This window comes from Cynocephalus volans, chromosome 6 (assembly GCF_027409185.1).
Source record: "Cynocephalus volans isolate mCynVol1 chromosome 6, mCynVol1.pri, whole genome shotgun sequence".
Lineage (NCBI taxonomy): Eukaryota > Metazoa > Chordata > Mammalia > Dermoptera > Cynocephalidae > Cynocephalus > Cynocephalus volans.
Genome location: NC_084465.1, coordinates 83,946,145 through 83,964,475, shown reverse-complemented (window position 1 = coordinate 83,964,475; position 18,331 = coordinate 83,946,145). Strand labels below are relative to the sequence as shown.

The following is an 18,331-nucleotide window of genomic DNA, read 5'->3' as shown; positions in this document are numbered from 1 at the left end:
AGGGAGTCCTGCATCTGAAATTGGAAAAACAATAATCACTACTGTGAATACACAAGAAAGAAAAAAACCCACTGGTAAAACAAAAATGAAAATGAGAAAGAGAAAGAAACTAAATCTTACCACCTCAAAAAACCAACAAACATTGACGACAAATAATAAAAGCAAAAGAAAGGTATGAAAGATATTTCAAAAATATAAACAAATGAAATAAAATGCTAGAAGTAAAATAATACCCATCAAAAACAACCCTAAATGTAAATGGATTAAACTCCCCATTCAAAAGACATAGACTAACTGATTGGATTAAAAAGCTAGACCCAACTATACACTGTCTTCAAAAGACTCAACTCACACGTAAAGACACACACAGACTAAAAGTGAAAGGGACGGAAATAAAAATATGCCATGCAAATGGAAACCATAAAATGGAATGGGTAAGAGTAGCTACTTGTATATCAGATAAAATGGACTTTAAACCAAAAACTATATAAAGAGACAAAGAGGGCCATTATACAATGACAATGGGATCTATCCAGTAAAAAGACATAACATAAATACATGTGCACCCAACACCAGAGCATCCAGCTATATAAAGCAAATACCATTAGACCTAAAGAAAGACATAGACCCTGATATGATAATAATGGAGGACCTGAACACCCCTCTCTCAGCATTGTACAGCTCATCTTGGCAACAAATCAACAGAGAAACACAGGATTTAAACTCACCTTAGACCAACTGGACCTGGCAGATATTTACAGAACATTTCATCCAACAGCTACAGAACATACATTCTTCTCATCAACACAGGGAACATTCTCCAGGATAGAACACATGCTAGTCACCAATCAAGTCTCAACAAATTTAAAAATATTGAAATCATTTCAAGTATCTCTTCAGACTGCAACAAAATGGAAATCAATAACAAGCAAAACTCTGGAAACTATACAAATACATGGAAATTAAACAACAGGCTCCTGAATGACCTACGAGTCTAAGAAGAAATTAAATAGGAAATCCAAAGATTTCTTGAAACTAATAAAAATAAAGATATCTCATACCAAAATCTGTAGAATACTACAAAAGCAGTACTGAGAGGGAAGTTTATTGCAATAAACACTTATATTGAAACAACAGAAAGACATCAAATGAATGATCTAATATCACACCTCAAAGAACTAGAAAAACAAGAACTACTCAATCCTAAAAGTAGTAGGTGGAAAGAAATAATTAAAATCAGAGAGGAACTACATGAAATAGAGACCCCCCCAAATGATAGAAAAGATCAATGAAGCAAAAAGTTGTTTTTTTGAGATGATAAATAAAATAGACAAACCATTAGCTAGGTTAACAACCACAACAACAAAAAAGAGTGAAGACCCAAATAACAAAAATCAGAAATGAAAAAGGAGACATTACAACTGATACCATGGAAATACAAAGAACCATTAGAGACTATTATAAACAACTATATGCCAACAAATATGAATACCTGAAGGAAACGGATAAATTTCTGAACACATACAAACTACCAAGACTGAACTAAGAAGAAACAGAAAATCTGAACAGACCAACAACAAACAATGAGATTGAAGCAGTAATCAGCAGTTTCCAAACAAAGAAAAGCCCAGGAATGGATGGCTTTACTGCTGAATTGTACAAAACTTTTATAGAGGAATTAATACCATTTCTCTTCAAACTATTCCAAAAAATTGAAAGAGGCCACTCTCCCAAACTCATTCTATGAGGCCAGTATCAACCTGATACCAAAACAAAAACAATGATATAACAAAAAAAGAAAACTACAGACCAATATCTCTGATGTACACAGATGCAAAAATGCTCAACACAATATTAGCAATCAGAATACAGCAACGTATCAAAAATATTACACCCCATGATCAAGTGTAATTCATCTCAGAAATGCAAGGATGGTGATGGAGTTTGGATGTATTGTCCTCCCAGAACTCATGGAAATCTGATTCCCAGTGTGGCAGTTTGAGTCACGGGGGTGGATCCCTCAAGAATGGACATAAATGGATTAGTGCTCTCCCTAGGTGGGGGAGTAATGAGTGAGTTCTTACTCTATTAGTTCCTGTGAGAGCTGGTTGTTTAAAAGACCCTGGCACCTTCTCTCTCTCTCTCTCTCCCTCTCCCAGGTAGTAGGACTGGGGAAAGATTTTATGAATAAGACAAGCAATAAAAGATAACATAAACAAACAGGATTACGTCAACCTAAAAAACTTCTGCACAGCAAAGGCAACAATCAGCAGAGTGGAAAGACAACTTACAGAATGGGAGAAAATATCTGCAAACTGTACATCCTACAAGGGATTAATATCTAGAATATACAAGGAACTCAAACAACCAATAGTAAAAAAACCAAATAACCCATTTAAAAAATGGGCAAAGGAGCTGAATAGACATTTCTCAAACAAAGACATACAAATGGCAGACAGGTATATGAAAAAAATACTCAGCATCACTAATCATTGGGGAAATGCAAATCAAAATCACAGAGATATTATTTCACCCCAGTTAGGCTGGCCATTATTAAAAAGAATGAGAATAACAAATGCTGGAGAGAAAGTGGAGAAAGAGGAACTCTTCTACATTTCTGTGAGGCTGTACAGCCATTATGGGAAACAGTATGGAGGTTTCTCAAAGAACTACGTTTAGAACTACCATATGATCCTACTTCTGGGTATATAGCCAAAAGAATGGAAATCATCATATTGAAGGGATACCTGCACTCCCATATTCATTGAAGCTCTATTTACAATATCCAAGATATGGAACCAACCTAAATGTCCATTGCTGATGACTGGATAAAGAAAATGTGGTATATATATATACACAATGGAGTACTATTCAGACACACAAAAAGAATGAAATTCCATCATTTGCAGCTACATGGATAAGCTTGGAGAATATCACTTTAAGTGAAATAAGCCAAGCACAGAAAGGGAAATACCACATGTGCTCATTCATAAGTGAGTGCTAAGAAAGAAGTAAGGAAGGAGGGAAAGGGAGAAAGAGAGGGAGAAAGGAAGACAGAAAGAAAGAAAGACCATAATAATAATATGTTGAACTTTCAGAAGGACAGAACAAATCTATGGTTACTAGAGATGGGAAAAGGGGGAGGAGGAAGGGCATTAGGGAGAAATTGGGTGAGGAACACCAAGAATAATTACGATTTTTAATAATGAATATGCTAATAATATTGATTTCATCATCACATATTGCACACAAATATAGTCAACACTGTATCCCCCCTCCCAAAATGTATTTGTTGTATTTTTGTTTTAAAAAAATCAGTAGTCAATTAAAATTAAGGTACATTATTTTAAGTAGTTTTTCCTGGATCTTGATGGGTTGACATATGTTATTGATACTTCTCAGTTGGTGGTTTTTTGAGGAGCCAATACTGAATTTGAAGTGACTGAAAAATTAGTCGCTATAAATAGACTATGTGGAACAATTACAGGTGAGAATATATTCAAAGAAAGTTGAGGAAAAACTAAGTCAGTATAACCTGAAGTGGAATCTGCTAAGATGTATTATAAATGATGTTGAAAATATTTGTAGAGCAGAAAAAAAAAAAGCTTAGTTGGACAAATTTAGGAAAGCTTGTGAAAATGTTAAGGTATTTAAAGCCTATGGTTATTCATTGTTATTCATCAGCATGTACTTGTAATTTGTTGAAAATAATTGAATTTATCATGCATTGTTGGACCAGTAGTACGAATGGTTATGTTCATTTGCTCTCATAGACTTAAATGTCTTAATTCCTGTGTTTTTGTCAAAGGCAAGTTTTTGACTTGCCTTATCACATAACAGTTTGATGATTTAGCAGGAGCAAAATTTTATTGCAATATGAGTTTAGGGCCAATATGAAAATTTTTCTTTGCAAGAACCACCCTTAACTGCTATGTAAAATACTAAATGGCTTTATATATTAGCCTTTGCTGTAGAGTTGGTAATCTTTCTTAATTAATTCAACCTAAAACTGCAAGGCAAAACAGCAATTTTATGCAAACCTTATACTGTGGTAAAGTCATTTCAATGACTACTAACATTGCCTGAGTCACAAGTAATGTCAAAAAGTTAAATCAAAAAGTGAGGTCACCATTGTCCAGGTTAGAATATCCTAGTTCTAACTATTCAAATCATTGGGCTCTTGGAATTAATAAATAAAATACATTTTTATGATTTCTTAGGGCAACACAATTACAGTTCTGACAAGAAGAGTTCTTGGCATAGCATCAGGTCTGTCAGTCGTATATCAAGTGTACATCGTGGTGTCAATAACACAATTTCTTGTGAACAAAAATGAGGTAAAACTTTTGGTTGATAAAAAGGGGTTACTAAAATATAAAGAAATAATAATACCGTATAATTTTGTGAAATCTAGTCTCCAAAAATTTAAAAATGATTTTTACCTTTAATAAAATTATATTATTACACAGAAAATAGTCTGTTGACAGATATATTGGCAATAAGCCATTACCTTGGGCTAAAACAATATGTGTCGAATTGTTTGTATTCACTCAACTATTCTAGGAATCATGTTGTCCTATGACTTTATTTTACTAACATGTTTTTATTATGACTCAAAGTATCAGAGCTTCTAAAAATGGCCAGAGGCATATCTTTTCGGTAATTAGTTAAAAGTTTCAAGCTAAGATTTATTATTATGGAGCTATTTTATGAACATTTACTTTAGTACATTTGATAAAATGAAATGTAACTGAAATTACATGATGAAGAAACTGAGATGGAATACAACTTACTTAAGTTGATATGATAGAGAATATATTATTATTCCTGAGTCATTTCTAGTCTGGAGAGTTTCTTAAAGAAAGGAAGTAGTGGACAAATAAACTGGTAAATAATTCTCCTTCGATAGAAAGAGTATCCATTCAAATTGATTATGAATCCACATTTATATGGCAAAGTTAGGATTTATGTGAATTTCATGTTAGTAGACACAGTCTCACTCTTCCAACCCTTCTTTGGTGGTTTTACTTTTTGAATTCAACAACTTTAAAATCTTCCATCAGGATTCCAACCATTTATTCTCCAGCTACTAGTTCTCATTCAATGGAAATGTTTTTCTTTTCCTGGAAGTTACTATGAGATCAGCATTTACTAATTGCAAGAAGAAAGTTTCCAGTGATCAAATGGTATTAGTCAGATGCTTATAAAGAATCAGGCTGATAAATATTCTCATTAATTTCTCTCAACCAGAGACAACACTATTTATTAGAAACAACTAATAAATGTAAGGATAGTGATGTTGGCCTTTCAGTACTAATTTGGTCTTTTAGTTGAAGCAAATATTTTTGCTAAAAGAGATGTCTCATATGAAATATAGCTGCTGGTAAGAATCACTCAAAAGATTCTGAAAAGATTTGGAAGATAGGTAGTAACAGGAAAACATTAGCACAATAAATAAAATAGCAAATTTTATGAAATGGGGATTCAAATGGAATTATAGGGATTGATATTTCTGCCTAGACTAGTGGAGCCCTGGAATTCCTAATCACAGAATTTGTCACTCAGATAATTCTACTGTGCTATGGAGATTAATGTTTTATACTCATTATTTGACTGTTAAGTGAAATTTTATCCACCCTGTTTTCCATGTATGCTAGTAAAATTGAATTCCTCAGCCCTATTTCTAGATCTAAACAGTATCTAATGAAATTCCAGAGCCTTGCCTTCAAAATTAACCAAGAGCATTTCAGAAAGAGATGAAGAAGATGCTCCCTTTCCTCTTGAGCTCTTTTTCCATCATAAAATTTGTTTTCTAAACCAAAATGAAAGGATGTGAATATTCACAACTTAACCAATTTCTTCTATTCTTTGATAATATAAATCTGTTCTTGGAGGTATATGTTGAACAAAGAGTTATTGCAAAAGTTACAAAAGTTTGAATAGTTGTCATGTCCTGTGGAAATAACCGCTAAAAGAAACATGCAGTTCTGATAGACTGTTCTAGTTGATAATTTGCTGCGCTGATAGTAATGCTGTAATTGACCTCTCAGTAATTCTAAACAGAATAAATACTTTTAAGACTTTTCTGTCATTCAGAGGTGAATCATTGACACTTTTCTTTTCTCCCACATGCATGATAAGAAAAAAGAAAAGACTATAACTTTGCTAGTTTTTAATTTTAAAAAAGAGAAGCTTTATCTCACTTAAATTAAAAGTAGGAAAACTTGTTTTGCACTCCTTTTCTCAGAGTCGCAATCCTCCTTGTTAAGTAAAAGTTAATGTTAGTAAAATAGTAGGAAGGAAATTAACAAATTATTCTTTGTCTCTTCCACACTATCTTACTCCCAGACATTTAAGCATGACTTTGACATACATTATGCTGGTCATTCTGTCATTCATTTTGAATATGACACAAATATTTTGCTTACACTTAATGTGACTGGTCAAGATTATACACATCTGTTTAACTTAATCTGTATAACAACTAGTACAGAATCATTTCCAGATGCACTCTAAATTGTTGGATATTATTTTAAATAAAATCTTGTTTCCTGGGGGAAGAAAAAACTAAACTTTTTTCTTTTAATTAAACTTCTAAAGTGTGTGTATGTTTATTTTATTACCTTATTAACTTTTTAAATCTTACTATTTAATTCTAAGCTCTTTTCTCTAATTCATTCTTGGTATCTTCTTTAGTCCTCTAGTTATCTTGTTACTTGTGCCAAATCTTATTTATTTTTGGTTAAAAATACCCAGAACTGAAAGGCTTCCTTTCGTCTTTCACCGAGAGGTTCCTGTTGGCCATGAGACTTACCTGGTCTCCTTAATGATGTGGGTCATCTCAGCATAGCTCACATGTATGAACAGACACATGAGTGCATGTGCATGTGTGTACACCACATACATTCACCATTTGAAAATAAAAAAATATATACATACTCCTTGAATTTGTGCTATATCTATGGCTAATATTGTTGTCAAGGTTCCTGTGTTGTTTTCTTTATCATCAAACCAGGCAATATCCTAGAGAAAAAGGAATTAACATATGGTTATCAAAAACATTCTTTTCTGGGGCCGAGCCCGTGGCGCACTTGGTAGAGTGCTGCGCTGGGAGCGCGGCAACGCTCCCGCTGCGGGTTCGGATCCTATATAGGACTGACCAGTGCACTCACTGGCTGAGTGCCGGTCACGAAAAAACGACAAAAAAAAAAAAACATTCTTTTCTGACTTGGGATTTTGCTGTAGTAAGTCAGAAGGCATTTACCTGCCTCCTCACTCACAGGTACTTAATTCTTGTAAATAATATGGATCAAATGACTTTTACTTCTTATTTCATAAGGATCTATATTTAAATATAAACTGAAGAATTTAAGCCCAACAACTTGGACTCATTGTCATGTTACAATATTGTACAATAATCAATGTTAAAAATGGTCATTTTGAGCAATCAAGTAATTTGAAATTTTACTGAACAAGTAATTTGTAGAGAGCAGACTGCTTAAAAAGTAAGGCAATGTACAACACAAGTTAGAATATTTTAAAATCTTCCTAAACCGACTAATGATAAAAAGTCTGTCTTCTACTCTTTAGGATCCACATAGGCAAGATTTTACCTGACACTTCATATTACCCCCTAGATCTCACAAGTGGTGGGCATTGTGAGACGCTAACAAGGCAGAAGGGTGTAGACCTCTGCAGTCCAGAAACATGCAATCTGAAGAAGGACACAAATCAAAAATACAAACAAGAAAAGCCTATCGTAATAACCAATTTCATTTCCCACAGCAGAGACAGCACTTAGCACTTTCCCACCTAAGGAATTCTGATTTCCTTTTATTAGCTATTGAATGTTTCCTCCCCCTCACTTAAACCACTTGTGTCTCTTGTGGATTAAAACCATGTGGCGATTGTCTCTGAAAAATAGCTTATTTTTAGTGAGTAAAGAACAAATAACTGTTGGCTTTATTGCAACCCAGTCAGGGCTCTGAGAACCAGGTTACATGTTGCTGCCAACTAAAGCATAACAGATTGAGGGCTGTGCATTATTCATGAAGCCGTGTTAGAAGAAAACTCCCATGGAGGAACACGGCAGGACCAGGGTGGCTATGGCCCATCCTGATAGCACCACTCTGTGAGCCACTGTGTTGGAAAGGTGTCCCAGTGAGTTTAGGGTTCTCGACACTCAATGCTCGTCTAACAGATATCACAATCTACTGCACAATAGCCACTTTGAAACACAACCCTAGTCAAGAGCTTAACCTACTGTGAAAACACTAGCAACGATAATAAGTGTAGTGCTCTTGAGCTGGAAGACATGATCTGATATTTATTGTGCACCTTTCCCCTCCAAAATTAAGGTATACTATATATTTTCCAATTATTTCTAGATTTCAACACAACGTAGAATGCACAAAGAATTTTTAGATACAATATCAATTTAAAGTAAAAAATATAGAAAAATAATTTATTATTGACTATTACATTCCTGATTCTATGGTAACATACAATGCATAGGATACATATTGGACTAGTCTTACTCATTATCTGATGTTCAATCAGCAAGATGTCCAAAATCGCTTTTCAGCAAGTCAGTAATTGTGTACTCTAAGAATTGCTTTCCAGCATCAGCAATGTATACTAAACGTTTAGCAGACTTTCTGGAACTTAGCTGGTACTGAGTAAAAATTAACTTGCTTCCCCTCTTCCTGACAGTAAAATAATTGTAAGTAGGGCTATCAATCTTTTTGATACTAGCAGGTCCATTTTTTTTTCCTGCCAGTAATTCTACTAGTAATAAAACTACAGCAACACCATGATAAGTGCTTGCCATATAGTCTCTCATTTAATCATCACAACAATTTCGTGAAGTAGGTACTATAATTATGCATATTTCAGATATGGGAAATCCAAGGCACTGTAAGATTAAGTAGCTTGTCCAGGGCCACATAGCTGGCAAGTGCTGAAGTCAGGATTTGAAGATCAGCAAACAGACCCAGAGTTATTAATCAATGGTCTTGTTCTGCCTCCCATCTGACTGAGGATTTTAGCTGTTTCGTCACCTGCTTCTCTTGCTTCAGGACTTGTTACCTCGAATGCTTCTGGAAGTAGCTCAGGTACTTTTTGAGGTCCCTCAGTGATTATAATGAATGCTTAAATCTTCTGATTTAAAGACACCAACAGAAACCCTAGCCAATCTAATTTAGTGGGAAATGGGCAAAAATAAACTGCATATCTATTGAAAAACCCAAAGCTCTATAAGGCAATAGTTGTCATTAAAAATTATAAACTTGAAACATGAGCAATCAATGATTTACAACCATTGAAGTCAGCAACAATTAGAACACTGTTTTCAACTGGAAAGCTCACAAATGATCACATAAAATATAGATTTTATACTTGCAAAAGGACCACACCTGATTCTATAAATACCTCTACCTAAAATGAGCTTTCAAAATGGTTATAAAAAGCACTGCAAGCCTCAGCATGCTCTCTAAAGCTTAAAAAGTCTTATCTTAGGACAAAAACCAGGTAATAAAAGTTAGGTAAAAGCATATGTTAGAAGCCTCCCTTACTATAGACAAAGCAAAATTGTGACGGTACTTACAAAGAAAAGTCCAAATATACAGTATTACTCTTCTTTTTCTCCAATTTCAAAAAGCAGAGATAAAATGCAAAGAGAATGCTTAAAGACGAAGAGTGGAACAAACAATATCTTGAAAGGGAATGAATTGAATTAATGGGGGAATTTAATAACATCTGCTAAATAGCACAGTATTTCTGTGCATTTCTTTGTAAGTAGGGCATGTTTTTTGAAGGCTAGAGTTTACAGCTTGTAGATTGGGGACGACTTTATCCAAGAATGTTAGTGTCCTGGTGTTCATATGGCTAATGCTAGGCAGAGGATTAAGACATCCAGTATCAACCATCAAAATATTAGATTACCAACAGTTCGCTAGTTAAACAAGGCTCATGAGCTTGAGATCCTCCCCTGAAAGCATTCCTCAGACAGAGAGGAAGTTCAAAGTAATGCTTGGAAAAATTAAAATTTATATTCTTTTGTATAAAAACATCCAGTCATTCAGGAAACATTTTCAAAAACTCCTCAAAATTTAAAATAAATTTCTTCCAACAAGGAAAAACGTAAATTTATGAAGAAAAACAAAAACAAGCAGAAATCATCAACAAGTGTAAAATAAGAATTGGTTAATTAAAGTCTCACCTCATTTCATAAAATATTTGTAGTAAAGACAAAGTGTCCATAAATTTTTTAAAAAAACAAAAACCAAAAAAACAAAAATGAAGTACAAGTTTAACATGAGAGGTATGTGCAAGCATTAAAACAATTTATGATCCCTCAAGTAAATTTTTTTCGGATTAAGGAGTGTATCAAAAATCAGTGATAGGAGCTTTCCGGGTAGAGGGTGTCAGGGCACCAACTGCTTTAGAGCATCAAGTTGCTGTGGGAAATCTCCAACTGCATTTTGTATCTTGCAGTTCCCTAAGAGTACAAAGGCTAAGGAATTTTGTTACCTCAGAGCACGACTCAGCTGGACTGACAGTAACTCTATTTCTGAAAAGAAATTACCCGGGCAGGAAGCTATTTGCTCCTGCACAGTGAGCTTTGGTGACATAAAGTGAGAGGTGAAGGCCTCCAAATGATTACTGGCTTGCAGGGTAACCCAATACCACCCAGCCCCATGAAAGAATTTTAGAGGTGTCACCTGAGACATTCTTGCCATTTGCCCTTAGGACTTACTTCTCAAGATTACTACTTGATCTACCCATTTTTAGTTATTTCACAGGTGTGATTGATCTGTATGAGGCAGGCAGACTTGCCAGCTAGACCGATGTTAGCTGAGTTCAGGACTCTCACAGTGAGGGCAGCGAGACTGGCTGCTCTGGATAAGAAGTAGAGAAGTTAACAACTCCTTTTCAGATAGGTTCCCAGGATATTGTAGGTCGTACCTTTCCTTTTCAGTTTTAATTTAGTCTTCCATTCTGATCCCGGAAAACTACATTACGCATTAAAAGAAAGCTTTATCAAGATGAATGCAAGGAACAAGGAACAGACCCTAAATCTTTGTTTTCCATACATTGTATTTTCAAACCTCAAGCTTTTGGATTTGCTTCTACTAGAAAAATATACTATAAGAATTCTGAAGTCAGATTTTTGCTGCTCAGAAAAAAATACATACTTTTTTATTTTTTAATATTATTTATTACAAGCATATTATTATTACATATCATACTTTTTTTTTTTTTTGACCAGTAAGGGGATTGCAACCCTTGGCTTGGTGTAGTCTGCACCACGCTCAGCCAGTGAGCACACCGGCCGAGGATCCGGACCTGCAGCCTCGGCGCTACCAGCGCCGCACTCTCCCAAGTGAGCCACGGGGCCGGCCCTAATATCATACTTTTAAATGACCTAAAGGAAAGATTATGTCAACAAATTGACTTGAGAAAGAACTAAAAGCTAGAATATTTTAAAACAAATTTTAAATAAAGTAAGAAAAATTCAACTAAACACTGACCTGATATAACATGGCTTTAAATGCCAACTGTCTTGATCTCATGGTTAAAATCTCCCCTGCTCTGCCATAAAACAATCCCTGGAAAACAAACAAAAAAGTCTGCATTTGTTCTTAACTCTTTTCTATTTCTTTGTAACATTTAGTTATTATATTTTTAACTTTTAAATAAAAGAACGATACCAAGAAGTAATCATGCTCAGGACTGTTTCATTGATTTAAAAGCTTACCTGCATGAAATAACTGACAAAGCAAAATAACACCCAAAATGGCAATATCATGGAATAAATTTCTGCATCATACCTTAATGTGGTTTTATCATCATTTTCAAACATCTGAAAAGGAACAGGTTTTTTATCAAGTGTTTGGAAGACAATACAAAAGAAACAGAAAAAAACTAAAATGTCTATGCATCATGATTTTCTGAATGAATTTCAATGTAAGAATAAGACTATATACACATTTCTGGGGGAAAAGAGTGCGCCATTCTTCTATCGTCTGCATTCATTACACATGATAAAAAAATTGCTTTTAATTCTCTTAAACTATGTAATTATGGGATCAGACAAATGAGTCCTCTATCTGCTATTATCACAACATATTTTCAAAGAAACCAGTTTGTCTGAATTATTATTTCTAACAATTTTTAAAAACTCGGGTTTCTATTCCTCTATTTAGAATGGTACCCACAATGTGAGTCCTCTATATGTGGCCCTGGAAATTGTTCCTAAAATTAGTAATTATACATATATTGGCATTTATCATGCCAATCAGGGAGACCGAACACTTACATGGATCTACTAAGATCCTTGAACCCACCAGCTCTCGTGAGTCCTTTGGCACAATCCCAAACTCTTCTTATTTCCTCTCCCTGAGCTGGCTGGTAAAAAAAATTGCCATTGTTCCGAAATGAAAAGAGAGTAGTGGGATTTGTCTATTTTATTGCTTCAGTTCTTTGGAATGCTGATACAGCACTGGAGCCAAAATTGGAAAACAAGGCAATTTCTTTACTGATTGCGCAGTCAAGTAGGTCCAGCCAAACACTTCATAACAGATGCTGGCTTATCCCTTGCGAACATTAGGTAACCTTCGTATCATGGACCCCACACTAGGGGCAACCAATTGAAAGTCCCAATTTCCCCCTTGTTGATCATGTTCAACAAGTCTGTTCTCTCAGGCTGTACTTTCTTTAAATTGTAAAAAATATTAGCAAATTAGTTTTACTTACGAAGCCAGTGTCCCGAGAACCACACAAAGCCATTCAGATTTGTTTAGTTTAAAAATTTTTAATAGAGAAATTTCAAGAAGACTTGTCTGTAAATAAAATATATTGGTTAAAACTCCAGTTTGCAAGCATAATGGAACCTAGAGAAGTTAGCCAATCATAAAAAGAACTATAATGTAAAATTTCAAATATAATGGCTATTATTACAATAGTAATATATTACTATTATACAATAGATATAGGGTAGAAAGTAGAATTTTTCTTAGAAAAATTTCACTGCCCATATTCCTAATAATAATCTCAAAACATAAAATAAATGAATCTTATACAAAAATTAACTATTTGTGCAATATTACATTTTGCATTTCATTCAGTTGCTATCATTAAAAAGTGCAAATTAACACACATATTCTGATAGCTAAGAATCAGAAGAAATAATAGGCATGTTTTTCTTTACTCTTGCTAAACTGGATGGGATATCATACTCTAGAACAGGACAAAGTATAGATAGGAACTAAGCAGAGGAAGTGCAGAAGGTGATACTTTTACCAGGATCTTAAGCTTGAAAGTTTGACAGTTACATGGTTTATTCACAAAAACATGTTCCTAATACCTTGATTAAAAGCTTGTTTTGGAGTTCCTATTTTCAAGTAAAATGCTGCAATGTCTGGGCATGTTACCTAAGGTCACCAAGCCTCAGTTTCCTCATCTTTCTAAGGCGGATGATATCAGTTCCTATCTTATAGGATTGCTTTTAGAAATAAGCTTAACCCAGTATTTGCAAACAATAAGCATCCAATAAATTTTAGAAGCCATTGCTGTTGCTAATGTTATTATAGAATAAAGATTATATTACACAAAATCCCAGGTTTTATACAGAGAAAGCACAATGTAAGTAGCCATTCTGGTATATGCCACCCCTTCGTAAGATACATGGAGGGTGACATGGGGAGTTAGTGGTCATGGTGGTCACAGAATAAGTAATATGATAATGATCTATCCCTGCTCTTCTCTAGGGTATGTAGCGGATTTAGTTCAGAAACTTAAAAAATCTTGTGAATAGCTGTGTGGTGAGTATTTTGAATAGGAAAGTAGGCAGTGAACTATTTGGCATTTCATACTTTAAAACTTTCTCATGGCATTTACTCTTAAAGTAATGACATTTATGAACCTAATAATCAGAGAATTCTTCAAGAAAGACTATAAAAAGGTTATAAATCTTGCTCTAATCTTAGTGTGGCAACTATAAGGCAAACTCTATTGTTTGGACAATAGAACTTTTAAGATTCCAAAGCCTTTAAAGTACGTTTTTAGGATGGCTAAACCACAATTAATATTGGGTAACTTAACAATTTGGCTGTATCTATCATCTTTCCTTCTGAAGTTTTCTGAAGCTCATCACCATAAAAGGCATCACCTTTCAGTTAAATGACTACCCAAAGAACACACAGAAATTGAAAAAGTTTCACACCAACTCCTTGTCAAGCACTGAACATGGAGCTAAATGCTTTTCAAAATTACCTTATATTCTAATGGCTTTCTAAGGCTTAGTGTGTTCCATGACACGAAAACTGTAAATAACTGAGCCAGGAAATGTAAGAGGGCTATCTTGCTCCTATAGAATAATCTGTTTTACATAGATCATTTAAAAAAGAGGTCATTTTGCCTCTGGGAAAATACACAATCACAGGTTAAAAAAATAGTATCACTTCAATGGTGTTATCAAGATAGAAAAAGAAAAAAAAGACAAAAATTGAAGTTAAAAATTTCAGTAAAATCATGAAAGATGCTGTGCTGCCTAAATATGTTACAGGTTAGAGCATGTTTTAAGATAATCTGGTATAAAAACATGAGATTATAGACCTTTTGTAGAGACAAAAGAGTTAAAAAGTTAAAAAGCAAATTCTCCTAAAGAATTTTACATTTCACCTGATGTATTTGAGAGTTTTATTGAGTTATAATTTTCATATAACAAACTGCACGTATTAAAGAAGGACAATTTGCTGTTTGGACATAGCTACACGCCCATGAAAACATAACCATAGTCAGGATAATGAATATATCCATTACCCCCAGAAGTTTTCTCCTGTTTTTTATACCCTGTCTTCCACACTTCTTAGTGGCCAATCTCTTCCTTTCCTTCCCTCCCCCCTTGAAACTACTGATATACTTTCTGTCACTATAGATTAATTCATATTTTCTGCAATTTTATGTAATTGAAGTAATATATTATGTACTCTTTTTCATCTAGCTTCTTTTGTTCCACATAATTATTTTGAGATTTATCCATGTTGTTGCATGAATTAGCATTTCATTCCTTTTTATCGATGAGTAGTATTCCATTGTATGGCTGTATCACAATTTTTTTATCCATTCACCTGCTGGTATAAATTTGGGTGATTCCTACTTTGGTGCTATTACAAATAAAGCTGCTATGAACATTCATATACAAAACTTTGTGTGGACATACTATTTCATTTCTCTTGAGAAATGGAATGGCTGGATCATATAGGAGGTGTATGTTTATCTTTTTAAGAAACTGCCAGATGGTTTTCCAAAGTGGTTTTACCATTAAAATGAGAGTATAAATACTCTCGCCAGCAAAATGTGGATTCCTGTTTCCCCACACCGTCACCAACACTTGGTACAGCTGGTCTTTTTAGATCTAACCACTCTAATAGGTATAATGTGATAGCTCATTGTGATTTTCTTTTGCATTTCTCTAGTGACTAACGACGCTGGGTATTTTTTTGTGTGCTTATTTCCCATCTGCTTATCTTCTTTGGCAAAATGTCTATTTGAATCTTTTGCCTATTTTTCAATTGAATTGTTTGTATTCTTATTGTGCTTTGGGAATTCTTTATATATTCTGGATACAAGTCCTTTATCAAATAATTGATTTATAAATATTTTCTCCCAGTTTGTGGCCTATCCTTTTCCTCTTCTTAAAAGTGTTTTACAAATAGTGAAGTTGATGATTTTGGTGATGCCTGATTTGTCAATTTTTTTCTTTTATTTATTGTGCTTTTGGTGTTATATATAGAAAATCTGTGGTTAACTCAAAGTCATAAAGATTTTCTACTAGATTTTCTTATAGAAGTTTTATAATTTCAGGTTTTACAATAAGGTCTATAATCCATTTTCAGTTACCTTTAATCTGTGGCTAGTGATATAAGTTGAGGTTGATTGTTTTGTATATAGATACCAAAATCACCCAGCATCATTTCTTGAAAAAAATATACATTCATGATAGAATTGCCTTTGCACTTTTGTTGAAATGCAATTGATCATATATATGTGGAACTATTTCTCAACTCTCTGTTTCCACTGATCTACTTTTCTACTGTTATAGCATTAAAATGTTTTGATTATGATAATTTTGTAGTAATTGAAATCAGAACTAGTAATTAGCTTTATAGTAATTAAAACAGAATCAAAATAAGGTAGTATAAATCAAATTTGTTTTTCTCTTTCAAAGTTATTTTGACTATTTTGGCTTTTTGTATTTCTATATAAATTTAGAATCAGCTGTCAAATTCTACAAAAAAGGCTTAAGAAGATGTTGATTGGGATTGCTTTGAACCTGTAGATCAATTTTAGGGGAACTGACATTTTAACTGTATTGAATCTTCTTGTTCACTCACATGGTACATATCTCTTAATTTATTTATCTCAATTTTTCTCAGTAATACTTTGTAGATTTCAGTATGGGGGTCTTATAATCTTTTATCAAATTTATCTCCAAGTATTTAATATTTTTGATACTGTTGTACATGACATTACTTTTAAAATTTCAATTTCCCATTTTTAATTTTTAGAATACAGAATTAGAGTCGATTTTAGCATATTGATTATGTATTCTACAGTTTTGCTAAACTCAATTATTAGTTTTAATATATTTTTTATTTGTGGATTCCCTAGGATTGTTTGCATAGAGGGTTGTGCCATCTATTAATAAAGACAGTCTTAGATCTTCCTCTCTTATTTGGATGCTGTTTATTTTCTTGCCTTATTGCATGGCCTTATTGCTGTTTATTTTATTTGCTAGAACTTCCAGTACAATGTTGAACAGAAGTGGTGACAGTGTATATCCTTACCTTATTCCTGATCTTAGTCCTTCACAATTTAGTTGATGTTAGCTGTAGGTTTTTTGTAGTTGCCCTTTAGAAGGTTGAGAAAATTTATCTCAATTCCTTATTTGTTGAGTGTTATCAGGAATGGATGGAGCATTTTTCCAAATAAGTTTTCTGCATTGATTGAGATGATTAGATAGCTTTTCCTTTTTAGTTTTTCTTTTTTTAAATAAGGGAATTATATTAATTTCTAAATGCTAAAGCAACCTTGAACTTCTTAGAAGAACCCCACTTGGTGAAAACATAGTATTATTTTATGTACTGTTAGATTACATTTGTTAAGAATTTTCCATCCTATGTTCATGGGGGACAGTAGTATATAATTTTCATTTCGTGTAATGTCATTATCTAATTTTGATGTCAGAGTAATAATGTTGGTCTCATAGAAAGAGGACTTTTTCTTCTTCAATTTGCTGTTTGATAGCATTCACCAGTAAAGACACCTGGGCCTGAAATTTTCTTTATGGAAAATATTTTAATTATAAATTCAATTTTTTAAATAGCTATAAAATTATTAGCGCTATCAATTTATTCTTGAGTGAGCTTTGATAGTATATGTCCCTCAAGGAATTTGTTCATTTCATATGAGTTGTAGAATTTGTTTGCATAAATGTTTTCATAAAATTATTTTATTATTCTTTTAAGATACATAGAATATGTAGTGATGTCAGCTCTGTCATTCATGATATTGGTAATTTGTGTCTTCTCTTTTTTTTCTTGCTCAGTCAGTCCAAAGTTTTTTCAATACTGACATTCTCAAAGAACCAGCTTTGGATTTCATTGAATTTCCCCCCCTCTATTACTGTTTTCTTCCTTCTACTTTCTTAAGCTGAAAACTTAGTATTAATTTGAGTTTTTAAAAATAACACAGGTGTTTAGTGGTATAAATTTCTTTTGCAGTAAAATTTTAAGCGTCATCCCACACGTTTTGACATGCTTGGTTTTCATTTTTATTCAGTTCAAAATATTTTTAAATTTCTCTTCTGATTTTCTTCTTTAATCCATGCATTATTTAGAGGTGAATTTTTTAGTTTCTAAGTATTTCAAGATTTCTCCAGATCACTTTTAGTTATCGATTACTAATTTAATTCTGTTTTGGTCAGGAATTGTATTACTTGAATTCTTTTAAGTTTATTGAGATGTGTGTTATAGCCCAGAGTACGGTCGACCTTGGTAAATGTTTCAGGTGCATTTGAAAAGAGTGTATATTCTGCTATTGATATGTGGAGTCTTCTACAAATGTCTATTAGGTTAAGTTGGTAGGTAGTGTTATTAAAGTCATCTATATCTTTGCTGAATTTCTGTCTTCTTCTATCAATGTTTAATAAAGGGATTGAAATCTCTGAATGTAATTGCAGATTTGTTTATTTTTCGTTGTAGTTCTTGATAAATTGATTCTTTTGTTTTTTTTTTGGTTTTTTTTGGTTTTTTTTTGCAAATTTTGT

The 18,331-nt window shown here is 33.4% G+C and overlaps 1 protein-coding gene across 1 annotated transcript in view; it reads right to left on the bottom strand.

Moving 5' to 3' along the window:
• Positions 1 to 18,331, bottom strand: part of ABCB5 (ATP binding cassette subfamily B member 5) — a 122,136-nt gene that overhangs the window by 33,648 nt on the left and 70,157 nt on the right. The window contains 5 exon segments of the mRNA XM_063101057.1: positions 6,940 to 7,023; positions 11,532 to 11,609; positions 11,759 to 11,863; positions 12,606 to 12,636; positions 12,757 to 12,842. Of these exon segments, the coding sequence (XP_062957127.1) occupies positions 6,940 to 7,023; positions 11,532 to 11,609; positions 11,759 to 11,863; positions 12,606 to 12,636; positions 12,757 to 12,842 (384 nt within the window).